A 17,704-nucleotide genomic window follows, 5' to 3' on the forward strand; every position below is an offset into this window, starting at 1 on the left:
TACATCTTACCACAAAGTAACTCTATAGAAGAAACTGTTAGCAACCGCAGCAAATTATTTATGATATTAAGAAAATACATGCTCAAGCAAACATTTCTGTATATTACATGCATACGTTTTGCAACTTTGTAGACATCAATTCTTAAGTGTTCTAATGAAACGAATGCTTGGAACAAAAAATAAATAAATGAAGAATACCGACATAATAACGAAACTAACTCATAATCGATAAAACAAGTGTAAAATGTAAACAAAAATATAGATATCGAGACTCGTGAAAAAAGGCAAAAGTAGAATTATACCATTTGTTTAATGAGTAAGCATCTTCTGTTTCGTTGACGTCACTCACAATACAAATCTAGGTCAAATCCGGGTAAAGTCACAATCTCAGTTAGGCTGGTGACAACGGAACCAGTAGGCATGTCAACACGCATCGAACATGTCTAACTTCATATCGCACAAGAAAATAGAATATTTCCCGGATATTTCCAAATAATATCCCGATGTTGACCATAAAACTTTCACATGGTCTTCATCAACCTGCATCTCTTGAAACTTTATGTCCTTGAGTGTAATATCACATATCCGTTACATTTGAGACAATTGGGGCAGGTAAGCACGTAAGTAGGGGAAGCAGTGATGTTACTATATAGAAATGGAAAATTAACCATTTGGAAATACAAGCAACAAATCAAAATGACGAAGACCAAATGAGGGCTCTGTTTCGAGGATGTTGTCGATCAGAAATTCAATCATTTAAACACAACCGCCAATAGAATGATTTATTTCATCATAAAATTACAATTATACGATTAATTAATTTCATATTAACAATACAATGTTCTGTGATGCAAATAAGAATGATTTTGAACACTTTTCCCATAAATTCCATATTAACATTCTGTGATGCAAATGAAAATGATTTTTAACACTTTTCCAATGAATTCATTTAAAAGACAGTCCATTGAGTTGTATATCTGATTCAATCCAATATAACACCTAATTAAATGGGAATAAGTCCAATATTTTAGGTAATTTATAACGAGTTCGTATTTGTATCACAGCATCAGGCTTCCTGCTTCCGTTTCTTTGTGGCAGGAGATTCCTTGAGTTCCTGTTGTCGTTTCTCCTCTTCCTCCTGCGCCCTCACCCGCTCCACGTACAAGTGTTTTCTCACGTGGATATTGTCGTGAGTTAGCTCCCACTTCCTCATCCAGGGGCCCTGGACGGAACAGTCGAAATCCTGTTCCTCCTCTACCTAGGTGTCGAATGAACATAATTGGTTATCGTTTTATTGAGAGTAGCCTGTACCTACGACTTTGAGGTTTGGCAGATGTACTCGTTACTTTATTTCTATCAAATGAGCGGAAACAACTGTACATAACCAATGATATTTTAAAATCCTTAAAATATATCTAAACTTAAACATAGCAATATGGATTGTGTCAAACCATGTTAATACTAGACAGAGGATATGACAAATAATGAATACTTCATACAGCTATATGTAATTTTAATACCTCCACTGATGTATCTGTGACGTTACCTTGACAATATCTTTGACTGACTTCATCTGCGCCTTTGTTCTGTCTATAGAGTCAAATGTATCCCAGTCTATCTTCATATTAGGGTCTTTAGAGGATCGCATTTCCACGTCTGGTTTTAGACCGAACATCCCATTAGGTAGCCCCGTCTTCTTGAATCGTAAGTCGATACTCCAACGGACTTTGTCAGAAAAGTTTTCTAGACTGAAACAGAAATATATATATATATAAGGATTGTATTAAATACACCTTTCAATACGAAAACAAGTAATACCAATATAAAAACGAAATTCTAACTCAAAATTGACAAAACGAGGGCAAACAAAGAGTTGCATGGGAATCATTGAAAATGTACAATAAGAATTAGACCAGATGTTCCGGTACAGTAAGCGTCTCCTGCTTCATCGACAACAACAACCATACACATCTAGGTCAAATCTGGGATTACGTCACATTTCTCAAAAAGAGAAAACAATATGGAAGCGACAACGGAGAGGTACAAACAATAGAGCCAAAACTGAATTTAACTTCATCATACAGCTGTTTCGTCCTGCTAGGACTCGTTACTGATGCCAGGGAACCATATAACTGTTTCCTCCTTCTATAACTCGTCAGAGATACTAGGGAAACCATACAGATGATACGTCCTTCTAGGACTCGTAAGGGATGCCAGGGGCACCATACAACTGTTTCATCCTTCTAGGATTCGATATTTAATACCAGGGACACCATACAGAGGATTTGTCCTTCTAGGACTCGTCAGTGATGCTAAGTGCCTCTGTAGTGTTGGTGCCAAGGAGGCGACTAAGGAAATTCAAAACGTTCGAAAGAAATTTCCAAATTGGAATGGGGAATTTGCAATATACCCATAGTTCAATAAATTATAATTTTCAGTATTATTTTACAAAAGCACGTCAAGTGATCTTCCGACAAAGAGATGAGAAATCAATGGGTAGAATCTGCACAGATCAGGTACGTCTGGTTGTGAAAAGTCAAATTATATACGTTCTCGTTATTTGTTCTCCCAAAGTTTATTGGATAAACATTCCAATAGGAAATAAACTGTATCGTTTGTCTTGTGTGCACTGCAAGATATAGGAAAGTTGAGCTATGTGGATTTTGCTCAACATTCGACATACGGAATCTAAAATTCAATATCCAACATTCAGAATTTAATTGTTATGTAGCTCGGTTTACGACATTCAACAATCAGTATTTGAATGTTGCGCAGCTCGACATATACGATATTCAACATTCTGGATTTCAATGTTGCGCAGCATTGAATGTCGAATGTCTTATATCCAGTTGCACAAGAATTAATATATTAATAAATTAAACACGTATACTCCATTTAACATTCTGAATGTGTTCCATATATTCTTCTACTGTTTTAAAATTATAAATATATAATCGTTAGATTTTCGCAACTTGTAATAGTTAAACGAATGCATCGCACCATCTCTTTAAGACACATTCTCATTTCCATCCTGGTCAACAGTTTACGAAAACAGTACCCGAGTGTACATTGTAATATTACATGTAAGTTATACTGAACGTGATAATGTAAATTGCTGTTCTCCGACCATTTACTAGATGGCACGTTTTCATACACCAACGAAATATTTCACGGACTAACAAAATAAGTTTTCAACCAAAGACGATCGGCCGGTTTTCCGCCAAATATATGGATTGAATGTTTTAAGTTAGCTGATGTCTTATTACGCATCAAGAAAGCTAGTTTCTACCACAATAGGTGGGTGTTATTCAACTTGGCATGAAATAATCATAACAACTGTTGAATAGCATTCAGTTTATACCATACGATTCGATTGGTTGAATCACGGTGACCTTAATCCGTGACTACTTTTAATCACGTGGTTCAATACGTTTTGATTGGATAGCACTTAAAGGCCGCTTCATGAGGTCCTGGAAATGCACAAAAAGTAGTTCGCAGTTGTTTTATCATATTTTTAAATATATATATATATCGATTTCTACCAATTTATTGACTTATTATTTATTACGATTTGAAATAAATTATCAGATTTGCATATCGGCATTTCACTTCAGTTCATATCCTTACGTTAGAACAAACGTTGGCTCAAAACAAGTCAATTCATCCTCATAATAGATTTTCTATTGTGGTAGAAACAGGTCACACAAACTCATGGTTGCTGAATATGATACTTCTTTAACTTTCTTTCACTAACGTTAGTTATTTTCCCAAAATAAAAAAAAAATAAAAAAATAATAATAATAATGCTAAGCTCCTGTTTTTGTAACATTTGAAAAATAACTTTAATGAAAGAAATACCATACATAACAAATAATTAAATAAATAATTCGCTGTGTAACCCCTACATATCTTTTAACTTCCTCGCCAAACAACACATGTCATAGTTTCAGGCAATATTTTTTGTTTCAATTGTTTCTTCCCCTACGAGGTATGTTCTTCCACATAAACACTATTATTTTTTTGCAATTCACCATTTGGCCTGTCAAAACCGTGTCCTGAAACTATTTGAAATTATTTTACTATTCACTTGTTCCCCGTCCAAAATCAAGCTTTCTTGTTTAAAGCATCTACGATAATACTTCTTTAACTATTCAAATATAGATCTAATGGTATAGCAAGCTGCACAATATGCTAATTCTGTATTTTGAATGTCATCAGTAAACCTACACAAATTCCAATTCTGCATGTTAAATGTCGTATGTTGAGCTCTGCAACATTGAAATTATGCATATCGTTTGACGATCTGTGCAACGTTCAAATCATGAATGTCGAATGCTGATGTTCAGCAAATTTGACCCAGCATCAAATAACTGCAAATGGAGCTCATCGAAATTATGTTTTGACCATTCTGTGCATTTCAGTAAAATATTTATTTATCAAAACAGGTGTCGGGCAAGTAAAAGGCGATGGCAACGCACAGTGACGTAACGTGACGTTTTATATCGGCAAGGTAAGCTTTGATACTTTTCGTGAATAACACAAATGTACTATTAACTGTAAATCATTGATTATGCCGATCTGCTGTATCTCCTGTTTGTGTGAAGGTGAATGTGAGTTTGTGTAGGTGTGTGTGAGGGTGTGTATGACGCTGGGTTAGGGTGAGTGAGAGTTTGTGTTAGTGTGTGAGGGTGTTAGTGATGCAGGGTGATGATGAATTTGTGTAGGTGTGTGTGAGGGTGTGAGTGATGCAGGGTGAGGATGAGTTTGTGTGGGTGTGTGCTAGGATGTGAGTGACGCGAGGATGTGAGTGACGCAAGGTGAGGGTGAGGTTGAGTTTGTGTAGGTGTGTGGGAGGGTGTGAGTGTAATGGGGGGGGGGGGGGGGGGATGTTTAAGACCTACCTCCTGTGTAGTGATGTTTAAGACCTACCTCCTGTGTGGGACGATGTTTAAGACCTACCTCCTGTGTGGGACGATGTTTAAGACCTACCTCCTGTGTGGGACGATGTTTAAGACCTACCTCCTGTGTGGGGTGATGTTTAAGACCTACCTCCTGTGTAGTGATGTTTAAGACCTACCTCCTGTGTGGGACGATGTTTAAGACCTACCTCCTGTGTGGGACGATGTTTAAGACCTACCTCCTGTGTGGGGTGATGTTTAAGACCTACCTCCTGTGTAGTGATGTTTAAGACCTACCTCCTGTGTAGGACGATGTTTAAGACCTACCTCCTGTGTTGGATGATGTTTAAGACCTACCTCCTGTGTAGGATGATGTTTAAGACCTACCTCCTGTGTAGTGATGTTTAAGACCTACCTCCTGTGTAGTGATGTTTAAGACCTACCTCCTGTGTTGGATGATGTTTAAGACCTACCTCCTGTGTAGTGATGTTTAAGACCTACCTCCTGTGTAGTGATGTTTAAGACCTACCTCCTGTGTAGTGATGTTTAAGACCTACCTCCTGTGTAGTGATGTTTAAGACCTACCTCCTGTGTAGTGATGTTTAAGACCTACCTCCTGTGTTGGATGATGTTTAAGACCTACCTCCTGTGTAGTGATGTTTAAGACCTACCTCCTGTGTGGGGTGATGTTTAAGACCTACCTCCTGTGTAGTGATGTTTAAGACCTACCTCCTGTGTGGGACGATGTTTAAGACCTACCTCCTGTGTAGGACGATGTTTAAGACCTATCTCCTGTGTGGGACGATGTTAAGACCTACCTCCTGTGTGGGACGATGTTAAGACCTACCTCCTGTGTGGGACGATGTTTAAGACCTACCTCCTGTGGTGTGGGGTGATGTTGAAGACCTACCTCCTGTGTGGGGTGATGTTTAAGACCTACCTCCTGTGTAGGACGATGTATAAGACGTACCTCCTGTGTAGTGATGTTTAAGACCTACCTCCTGTGTAGTGATGTTTAAGACCTACCTCCTGTGTGGGGTGATGTTGAAGACCTACCTCCTGTGTGGGGTGATGTTTAAGACCTACCTCCTGTGTAGGACGATGTATAAGACGTACCTCCTGTGTAGTGATGTTTAAGACCTACCTCCTGTGTAGTGATGTTTAAGACCTACCTCCTGTGTAGTGATGTTTAAGACCTACCTCCTGTGTAGTGATGTTTAAGACCTACCTCCTGTGTGGGACGATGTTTAAGACCTACCTCCTGTGGTGTGGGGTGATGTTGAAGACCTACCTCCTGTGTGGGGTGATGTTTAAGACCTACCTCCTGTGTAGGACGATGTATAAGACGTACCTCCTGTGTAGTGATGTTTAAGACCTACCTCCTGTGTAGTGATGTTTAAGACCTACCTCCTGTGTAGGATGATGTTTAAGACCTACCTCCTGTGTAGTGATGTTTAAGACCTACCTCCTGTGTGGGATGATGTTTAAGACCTACCTCCTGTGTAGTGATGTTTAAGACCTACCTCCTGTGTGGGATGATGTTTAAGACCTACCTCCTGTGTAGGATGATGTTTATGACCTACCTCCTGTGTAGGATGATGTTTATGACCTACCTCCTGTGTAGGATGATGTTTAAGACCTACCTCCTGTGTGGGGTGATGTTTAAGACCTACCTCCTGTGTGGGGTGATGTTTAAGACCTACCTCCTGTGTGGGGTGATGTTTAAGACCTACCTCCTGTGTGGGGTGATGTTTAAGACCTACCTCCTGTGTAGTGATGTTTAAGACCTACCTCCTGTGTGGGACGATGTTAAGACCTACCTCCTGTGTAGGATGATGTTTAAGACCTACCTCCTGTGTGGGACGATGTTAAGACCTACCTCCTGTGTGGGACGATGTATAAGACGTACCTCCTGTGTAGTGATGTTTAAGACCTACCTCCTGTGTAGGATGATGTTTAAGACCTACCTCCTGTGTAGGGTGATGTTTAAGACCTACCTCCTGTGTAGTGATGTTTAAGACCTACCTCCTGTGTGGGATTACGTTGTTGAATAACAAAAAGCCTCCGTAAGGAATCGGACAGATTTTTCTCTCCTCTGTTGAACAACCTGTCAAAAGTGTAAAATTAAAAGAAAACATCTTAAATGTATTTCTTATTTAAGTTTCAGTATGTTTTTTATTAATATTTGTACTAGCACATTCATTTTTGTTTACACAGTTACAATCGTCCATACTCTATTTATGCATTTGTTTATACACTTTATCTATACACATGTATTACACTCTATTTGTACACCTGTATATACACAGTATCTGTACACCTATATCAAATATCTATGTATCTGTACTGTTACAGTATATACGTTTCATTTGTATTAACGTTTACATTTCATTAGACATGTATATTTGAATGCTCACCCAAGGTTTTCTTCATTTCCTCATCCTCGATCATAATATACCAGGTTCCGCCCGCACAACACTGGTGCATACCCACCCTCCCACTGCGGTGACCTTTCGGGATGACCTGGTATTAGATACATTTATCAAAGTTCTTATATACGCGTAGATGTTCTAACAACCGAAGTATTACGTGTCGACTTAACTTCAGAGATACAAAAGCTAATTTTACGAACCGACTTTGGCACTATAATAAAAAAAAATACATGACTAGAAACCCAAGTACCAAGAATGCACATGTGTCTGGCATCCGTCTGAGGAAGGAGTAAGTCTACTCAGGGTGAGATTCGTGCATATCCAAAAATAGGAGAAAGGTACATAAGAAAATGAGGGGAAATACTAACCCTACCTGCAAAAATATCATTTTGGACTTTTTAAAGCGAATCTAAAGTTTTTTGTTTGTTTTGGAAACCGAGCCAAAAAAGAGGAAATTCTCTGAAAATAGGAAGAATCTCATCCCTATAATACCATTACCATGTCGATGTTACTAGTGTGTAGGTCACGAAATCATACAAGACTACCAACCTCCATACAGCCGTTGTGTTTATTTGTATCCAGGAAAGGTATCCAGACTGTCGCCAGCAATGTTTTGTACGAGTCGTTGTCAAGGTAACCGGCATCTGTAGGTGAGTTAAGTTTATTGAATTGTTAAATATGTTTATTTACGTGAAACTAAAGACTTTATGAGACTTAAATAGCTTTTATTCATCCCATATGTCGGGGAAGGAAAACCAAAATACATGTAGTGATACCCAAACATCTTAAGAGGCAACAAGAGACCCAATTGGCCAGTATCGCTCTCCTGTCTCTACAGAAACTTTGAAGTTGATCTCGGTCATTTCTGCAGATACACTGCTGATTACCACTTTTTTTCAAATATCAGAGTAGCTTAGGTTTATTCATGTCAATAAATTTTCTCGTCCTTCAAACAAGCATGCGACGGGCCTTATATCAAGTCACTGGGCCTCTTGGTAATTGAGAAGTTGTTTATAGATTTTAGCCTATTTGACCACTGTGACCTTGATTGAAGGTCAAGGTCCTCCATTTGAACAAACTGTTTAGCCCTTCACCCGAACATGCTACCGGCCCAATATCAAGTCCCTGAGCCTCTTTGTTATTGAAAAGAAGCCTTTTTGACTAATGTGACCTTGAATATAGGTCAAGGTCATTCATTTTATAATATCAAATACCAGCCAAATTTCTTTTGAACAATGTTCCAACCAATGTTTTCAGATAAGTGGACCATGAGATGAGACCATCACATTAAAGCCATGAATAAGGCGAGTGATAACAATCTGACCTTGGTGCCAGGTACGGCGAGCTATTCATTGTAAGAGTGATAGCATTCTGACCTTTTTTGCCGGGAACGGCGAGCTATTTATTGTAAAAGTGATAACGGCCTGTCTTTGGTGACAGGGGACGGTGAGCTCTTCATTGTAAGAGTCCTAACAGTCTGATCTTGGTGCTAGGTGACGGCGAGCTGTTCATTGTAAGTGTGATAACTGTTTGACCTTGGTGTCAAGGGACGGCGAAGTATTCATTTTAAGGGAGATGGCATTCTGACCTTGTTGTCATTGGACGGTGAGCTATTCATTGTAAGAGTGCTAACAGTCTGACCTTGGTGCCAGAGGACGGCGAGCTATTCATATTAAGAGTGCTAATAGCCTGACCTTGGTGACAGGGGACGTTGAGCTATTCATTGTAAGAGTGATAATATTCTGACCTTCGTGCCAAGGGACGGCGAAGTATTCATATTAAGAGTGATAACAATCTGACCTTGGTGCCAGGGGACGGTGAGCTCTTCATTGTATGGTGTCTTTGTCCGTAAATTCCAATTAGGCATTCCAGAAATATCCGGACCAAGCACCTGCTCCATCACATTAAGCAGACGCTCGTTACCCCACAGATTCCGTAGCGACTGTCGATGGGAAAAGCAATAAAGTAATGATGAAAATATGTTTTTTACATCCGAAAACAACATGTGAAAGTGGTATCTTTAAAACAAACATCCAATAAATCTTGAGCAGGTAAAATATGCAAGTATTGCTAGATAATTCTATTGATGAAATTTGGTGATCCATTATTGCGCTGTAATGACAGGTCTGTGTTATATCTGTTCATTGGATGTTCACATATTATTAGTTAGCGTGGAAGTTCCCTATCCTGTGTAGCAATACCACAGCCCCGTGTGTTTAGTTACCTGTAGAAGGTTCCCTATCTTGTGTAGAAGTACCACAACCACGTGTGTTTAATTACCTGTGGAAGGTTCCCTATCTTGTGTAGAAGTACCACAACCACGTGTGTGTTTAGTTACCTGTAGAAGGTTCCCTATCTTGTGTAGAAGTACCACAACCACGTGTGTGTTTAATTACCTGTGGAAGGTTCCCTATCTTGTGAAGGAGTACTGCAGCCCCCGGGAACTCTTCGTTAAGTTTGATCAGTCTTGTAAACACATCGCTGTCCTCATAGAGATCTGGAATGTTAAATGGAAACTGAAGCAACATGTAGATGTGGGTTTCATCATGACAATGCATTTTTTGCCTTATAATAATTATAATAATAAAATATACCAACATTTGGTATCCCATTTACTCACTTGTGATTTTGCCACCTTTGTATAGCTTCTGAGCCAGGTTTTCCACCAAGATCTCGAAATCTCGGAGACATGGCTCCAATTCCTCCTTCGTGAAGAAGTCCTTCACTATGACATATCCCTGGAAAGATGAGTATAGACTAAATTATTGTCTGTTACTCAACACAAGTCTCCCTTTGTTGTTGACTTATAAAACTGTTAAAACAGAATATATGAATGATATCATCCAAAAGATGCCACTTACAGTGGTTGACCTTTACTTTCGGATGTTTGCATGTACAGAATGCATTCATTTTGTTATTCAATGTTTGAATGTGTTACCTCAGGACGTTTACCTGAAGTTGTCTTATTCTTTTTTTAATCTAATTGTGTCACCTTGTTTATTGGAATTACATTATATCGTTAAGATATTTAATTAAGTTGTCCATCTAATGGCGAACAGTTGAGAAGAATTTATGACCTTGTTTATATAATGGACCGCTGTAGGAAATGTGCTCTAGGTTTTGCATATACATGTATAAAACATTTACAGCACCTTTTTGATTACAAAAATAAGGAAACAGGTAGCGACAGGACAGTACATGTGTATTTAGCATATGTGGTGGTACAGTAGTGTGTATTATTGTCACTCGACGCCAATATATGGTTTGCTTTTTTATATAAATGATGGCATTTTGTGTATACAAGTGATTGTATAAAATAAAAGGAAGAAAATCGCATCTTCTATCATCTTATATCTTCTGACATTTAATTTAGTAATGTGTTTTTTCCTAGTAAGAAGTCACAGCTGGCTATTAAGAGGTGGGGTAATATTCAGGATTGTTTATTGCTGAACGTCTTATCAACACAATGAAGTCATATAAGGACGGTAGATAAGGGTACATATCAGGAGGCCTGATTAGGGCTCGCACAACTAAATCAGTCAATCAGCTAAACCAAGTCCCTAACGGAGATGTGTTTCTAAGGTTTGTAGCTATTTTCTTGGGTAATTAACACGCGAAATAGGTACTTCCTGTATACGAGAATAAAGAGGAATGTCTTAAGACTTGAAAAACAAAAATATACACGCCTACTGAAAAGGACTATAGGTGAAAAAGTCGGGAATTCCCCAGGTGGGGATTGAGTCACTAACAAATAACATTATAAAATGTTTAGCTGTGCGAGTCCTTTACAGACATCGTAGATAAGGAATGAGTAGGCTAGATCCACAGGTAATTTAAAACTTAAATAAAAGCAAAAAACAATCTCGAGGTCCTGACATCATATCAGGACATAGGAGTAGTGTTTCTAACTTTGTGACTCGCTTATAATATATCACAATAGTCTTTCTGGACCTTACCTCCTCAAAATATTGTTTTATCTCTTCCGGAGAAAGCTGGCCGGGTTTTTTCGTTTTGGGCTGGGGTGGCATGGCACGGATGTCGAATATCTCCGGGTGAGCTGTCTCTGTGTAGCCTGCCCATTTTGAACGGCCATCCGTTTCGGTCGCCATCATAATATGTTTCACCTGAGACACGATAAGGGATGTCATGTGACATTGTATTGATAAAGCAGGTCACTGTGTGTGGATAGGGTGGTGATAGAAGTGCATCTATTCCTGTGTATGTGTATACGTGTGGAAACATGAAACGATATCCCTACATCATCCTGATTGTTCATTACGCAAGTGTTTGCAAATTATTCGCATAATGTGGAAAACAGACAGCTGTTGCAAGCCTGTACTAGCGTCTATGTTAATAAAGCAGTTCATATGTTGAATGTAGAATGTACATGCCACTAAGTACATCTAAGCATTGCACTGTTACCAAATGGTAGTATACAGTCGATATGAATACAATTTGGGTGACAGATAAATGGATAAATTAGTATATCGACTGTATACTACCATTTGGTAACAGCTCAATGCTTATATTTACATTCATAACAATTTTTTTATTTACTGTAGTTTATGACCCGTTTAAATTTGCCGCTTCCCCTATCACTGACGTCATCAAGTTCAAATACCAGAACAGCCGAAATTTCCAGCAGGAATAATATAGTCCCTCATGTCGTTATTAATAGCAATCACATAAAATGGTTTTTGCACAAATTTGGCTTTGTATTATATTTAATATACATTTGTAGATATCGTCAAATTGTTCACAATTGCATAATTTCTTATTGTTAAAAAATAAAGCCGTTTTTCGGCGCAATCGTATACGGTTAACATTTAGAAGAGATGCGGCCAGGAACAGGTATTGCGCAGAACAGACTCGATTCCTCGGAAACACTTATGTTTCTATCGACTGGATTTACGTTGTTTTCAGAGGAATATCGGCTCCTAAATTCTAAATGAAAGTCGTCTTGACAGAAGGTGAAAACGATTCCAAGAATATTTCTTTCGAAACCGATTCCTGTCTAACCCGTCACATCAGTGTCGCTAACTTAGCAGACGATGTTCAACTTCACAGGGGCTCGATTTTAGTGTAAGGTAGGCCTTTGACATCAGTGAATAACCACAAAACTATAATTCAGTATGCATACACAACCGGAAACCATGTGGATACTGCCGCTTTTTCGCAATTTGTTTTTTATAAATGCTGAATACAATTTTTTATTTTTGTTTATTTTTAAATTTGGTAAAATGACACCCCCATTATAAGGTTAGGAACTCCTTATAATTAGCCCGAGTTTTCTCTGGCCCTGTTACCATGTCTGGTGTAACATGGTAACAGGGCCAGAGAAAACTCGGGCTACTTATAATGTACTCTTGGGGTGTCATTTTTACCGAAGGTATATTTTGCTATACATACTAGGGAATGTCCCATTACATGAAGACTAACAAATTCTCAGATACCTGTTGTTCAAATACGAACATACATATTTAACGGTCTCGCATTCGGACGTGACAATATATGGAGGTGACAGTTGATGGGTATCGGACTGGGGCCCAATGTTAGAACTATTTCAGGATTTCGTTTTTCATAATGGGAAAAGTCCGGCGGTTTACTGTTACAGTTGCCGTATACATGACACACTACCTTTTTATGTCACCCACAACGCAACTTCGTTAAAGTTATCATATTGAACGCTCTTGGCTAGCGATGTTGCCTACAACGGTGACGGGAACAGGCTCCGAAAACCTTAAATCAAAGTAAAAAACAGAAATAAAGGCCACAGTTACCTTATTTTAGTACATGACAGGTCGCCTTTTCCTTTTTACTGCCGTTATGGCCAAAAATAACATTTATAGAGGTCGTAGTGACCTCGTTTAGGCTTAATCACGTCTCCTTATTTTGTGCTCGTCTCCCAAGCTTTATACCCGTTTTTGAAATACCGGTATTGACCGAGATATTTTTCCGGACGAAAACTTTGGCCATAGATTTGATTAATTTATATATGTGTACAGGTTGGTAGGGTTGTTACACTATATTTAAATAAACTCTTGATACATAAATCGAGAACATGCGCAGCGAGGTTTTGTGGAATGAACCGTGAATACATCCCACAAGAATATGGGGCGAGTATGGACACACGCAAGCACGGATACACGACGAGAATATTAAAATCAGGTTTAATTCGCTTCTGTTTAGTTGGCAGGTACTATTTAACACATTGTCAACATGCATTTATTTTGTTAGAGAGAGAGAGAGAGAGAGAGAGAGAGAGAGAGAGAGAGAGAGAGAGAGAGAGAGAGAGAGAGAGAGAGAGACGAATAGAGGGAAGGGGTCAATTTATTTTAATCACTTATTACACAAACGTAGAAAATATGAAGTAAGCATACAAAGTACAAAGTATACAAAATATGGCTTCCTTATCCATATCACAGACTGAGACGGTGGAACCTACTTTGCTATAATCTATTTACAGGTATAAGCGTCACAGTTTCGGTGCACGTGTGTTGACATTTAAAAATATTTACAACTTTATTCGAATATTTTGATTTAAAAAAAAAAGTTGAAATCTTTAATTCATCCTTAATTAAGACATTTAAAATAATTCCGTACTGTATCGATGTTACATGTCTCTGTCATTAGTGAAGCACGGCTGTAACGAAAGAAAAAAATGAAAGAAAGAAAGGTATCTCAATTTCGAAACGAACAATATGCAGATTAGCAATTATAATTTGGTCCGGAGATCATGATATGTTGTGTATTAAAGTAGAAAATAATTTACTCCGGCCAAATATATGTATATAATATAAAAGTAGTGGAGGAGCTAAGCGATGATAACTAATTAATACATAAATGTATCATTACATTTTTGTTGTTTAGCTAGGTACACATTATCGAAACTGTACTTTGCTTTTTGCCTAATAATATCGGTTTCTAGGAACAGCAAAGAAATAGGCCTGTTATACATGTTATGTAACGGAATATTCGAGTTAACTTGGGTCTGGCCTATTGGTCGTCAGGTTTGTAAAAGGTGATAGGGCAGATACGTTTCATTATCCGATATTGTGTGTAAAGTAAGAAGTGTACATACACATTTAAATGGTTTTATATATAAATATACTTCGGTTACTTTTTTGGCTATGCTAGATTATAAATGAGTATACCGCATTGTTAATTTTTCCTGTTAATGGTCATGGTTTTTGTTGTTGTAATGCTCTATTCTGACAATACAAAACACTATCATACATTTGATATATACGTATGTACACATTTCCTTAATAATTTGAAATGCCATTCAATGGAATATTAAATAGAATACAAGCTAAGCTATGCTAGATTATAAATGAGTAGACCGCATTGTTAATTTTTCCTGTTAATGGTCATGGTTTTTGTTGTTGTAATGCTCTATTCTGACAATACAAAACACTATCATACATTTGATATATACGTATGTACACATTTCCTTAATAATTTGAAATGCCATTCAATGGAATATTAAATAGAATACAAGCTAAAATTAAGACGAGGTCGGCACGTAATAATGCTAGAGCTACGGTCGATTTGATGATTATTGCCCGAGAAACGTAGTCAGAAACTGACATTGAAAATACGTACAAAATCTGCGTTTGATAGGATTCCTGACGTCAAAAAAGGTCAAGAAAGGTGGCGTTACTGGTCAAGATGAAGTATGTGATTAGTCAATGTAGCGGTAAATGCAAAATGCAGATATGCAGTTAAAGACGAAACAAAATTAAGATTGAATGCAAGCTGAATACGTGGATGTATCTATTCAAATGACACATTGATAAAATCATATTCCTGATTCGAATGCAGTCTTATTATCACCAAAAATGATTCAAACTGACATAATTTTGTTATCCGTGATGAAACTGCGCATTTATTAATCAGTTCGTTAATTTATTTCACCAGCAGCTTTACATTATAACCACCAACATTAAAACTATGCCGTTTATCTTTTTTTAAAGATATTTCTTGTTTTTATATGACATTGGTATGTGTACTTTTACACAGTACCCATACCACTGATATCATTTTGTTTTTAATTTTCATTTTCCATGCAAGCGCCTGTGATTGCTGACACCTCGACAGGGTATGATTTGGTTCCCATTCATCTTGTGTTGCAACGCAGGATCTAGGGGATCACCCCAGCACTATTTACCATCACTCGTTGTTTCAAAATGCATTTGATGTTTTCATTTCTGTACTTAAGTTCAAGCATTCTTCAGTGTGGTACATGTGTGACAGTACATCATGTCCAAAACTACACTAAGTTGTCATATCATATCAATTTAAAGCCACATACTCACGAAGAAACATATATATCAATGTTTACATTTTAAGCTTTTTACAGTTTTAGGATTTAACAGATTATCGTGAATCAGAATCTGAAAGAAAATGTGTATTAATGAAAGTATACGGGGAATTCCCAAAAATAATAACTGGCTGCCGGACCAAGTTTCTCTGAAAATTAGTCCCACAATGCAACGGCGGGTTTTACAGTCCATACAAAATGGCGGAACGCCGCAAGCGTGGAACTGCGAAAACGCAGACAGATTCTGCCAAAAAAGGCACAAAAGTGCGTAAAATCGGCAAAACCCGAGTATTTCCTTAGGAAAGGAAATGATTCGTTGGAATTTAACGAGAGAAGAAAAAGGAATAGACTCGAATTCCGATTTTTCTGGACGTCTATTGGATTGCTGGTTAGCTTTTGAACATTGTCAACTTCACCGATCTAAGATTATTGCTACATTTTAAAATTAAGTATTTAAATGTAAACTATGTTTGTTTATTTTGTTCAGTTACCTGGGTATTACGCGAATATTCTGTTAATATGTTTAAATGAAAACATTATTAGGCAAAGTTCACGTATGCTCGATATGTAAACAACGGTCATGTGTGTAGTTTATGTGCAGTGCACGTTGTTATAGCCTCGTTCTCGACTCCGTGACAAATCTCGCTATAAATATAAATGCGGCGAGTTATTTTTATACACTGATGTCTCAAGGACTCCCCCGGTCCAGCGTCCAGGCCAGCGGTCATTTTAATGTTAGGAGAGCGTGAATGAGCATCTTGGATTGCCATTAATACACGTGTTAGGTTGTTCGTGAGTATGTTGCTTTAAACAGAGACCTATATACTAAATCAGAGACCTAGACTATATACTAAATTTTTTATAGGTCGCTGACTAAATTAATATAGGTCTCTGCTTTAAAGGGTTTACGGTAAGTGATACCGGTTGACTTCCATCAGCCAACATATTGTTTTTGTAGAAATCGCATTACCCCAGTTTAACTGGACAAAATTAAAATATAGCCTATTTCAAAATATACAAATTACAGATCAACCCAAAGCCAATGTATATATGTACAGTTATTATATTAAATCAGAGACATATATATGTCTCTGATTAAATTAAGAAATTTATTTCATTTTGTTTAACGTCCTTTTAACAACCAGGGTCATTTAAGGAAGTAAAATGCTGACCGTGTTTAACATTAAGCATATTCACTAATTATCAATGATAATCCTTAAATGACCCTGGCTGTTAATAGGACGTTAAACAAAATAAACCAAAACCAAAATCAATGATTATCGTGATACCCGTCACGTCTGGAAACTATCATCAGGTGTTGGTTATTTCTCTATAATTAAGTTACATATATTTTTAACATTTGTAATATATCGTATCCTTGATAGCCTAGGCTTGAGGGACTTTTTTTTTTTTTTTACCAAATTGTACTGAAATATATGACGATTTACTACATTGGTGACTGGTGAGCATGGGGCCCAATCGTAGCTCTGACGACGCCGGTCATAAAAATTCCGTCGACTTGAGCACCAATCGCCATAAACATGTACACGATAGGGGGCTGACTACATTCACAGTATAGTGAGATATATAAGATCATATTGGTAAAATATTTATACATGTACTCAGTTGTGGTTTACGTATTTATCATTCTTGATATAAGATCAGACCAGATTTTGATCATGATCTAATACTTACAGTGCATTTATACTTCGCATGGTCCTTGACATAATGACTCACCGGATGTTTTGGTTTCTTATTGGAAACACTAATAACAGGACATAGAAACCATGATCGGCTGTACTTAAACAGTATGCGTATGTAAACATGAAACCTTAATAAATACAGATGAAAGGTATTTTTTATGATACATATTATAAACACATTTGATTAAACACACGAGAGCTTATCACGATGTTCTGAAATCTGGGTTGTGTTATTTAGTGGTTGTGAACAAGTTACTACCACAGGCGCTTGCATAGAATATGTGATTTTCATTTTTTTTTATTTGACAGTAGCATGTGTAATCTGTTAAGTACTACACAGTACACATA

General features: G+C 37.5%; 1 protein-coding gene across 2 annotated transcripts; it reads right to left on the reverse strand.

The window, feature by feature from the left end:
- Window positions 1–768: 768 nt before the first annotated feature.
- On the reverse strand, window positions 769–17,411 carry LOC117323896. 2 transcript variants are annotated; one of them, XM_033879414.1, is made up of 10 exons: window positions 17,349–17,411; window positions 11,287–11,454; window positions 9,951–10,068; window positions 9,727–9,827; window positions 9,131–9,272; window positions 7,880–7,974; window positions 7,316–7,421; window positions 6,924–7,005; window positions 1,547–1,748; window positions 769–1,258 (listed from the first exon to the last, which is right to left on the reverse strand). In XM_033879414.1, the coding sequence occupies exons 2-10, from the start codon at window positions 11,440–11,442 to the stop codon at window positions 1,067–1,069; spliced, it is 1,194 nt and encodes a 397-aa protein (XP_033735305.1). In that variant the 5' UTR covers window positions 11,443–11,454; window positions 17,349–17,411; the 3' UTR covers window positions 769–1,066. The 2 variants fall into 2 exon arrangements, with proteins under 2 accessions (XP_033735305.1, XP_033735304.1); XM_033879413.1 differs by lacking the exon at window positions 17,349–17,411 and adding an exon at window positions 12,968–13,069 and having other exon boundaries at window positions 1,050–1,258.
- Between the last annotated feature and the right edge of the window lie 293 nt (window positions 17,412–17,704).

This window comes from Pecten maximus, chromosome 3 (assembly GCF_902652985.1).
Source record: "Pecten maximus chromosome 3, xPecMax1.1, whole genome shotgun sequence".
NCBI lineage: Eukaryota > Metazoa > Mollusca > Bivalvia > Pectinida > Pectinidae > Pecten > Pecten maximus.

Bases quoted from the DNA above. Each gene is read 5' to 3' on its own strand.
- LOC117323896 (XM_033879414.1), bottom strand. From the start codon at position 11,442: ATGATGGCGACCGAAACGGATGGCCGTTCAAAATGGGCAGGCTACACA. The intron at 10,069-11,286 runs GTAAGGTCCAGA...TCATCTTTCCAG, and splicing joins TAAAACAATATTTTGAGGAG to GGATATGTCATAGTGAAGGA. The intron at 9,828-9,950 runs GTGAGTAAATGG...TTAACATTCCAG, and splicing joins CAAAGGTGGCAAAATCACAA to ATCTCTATGAGGACAGCGAT.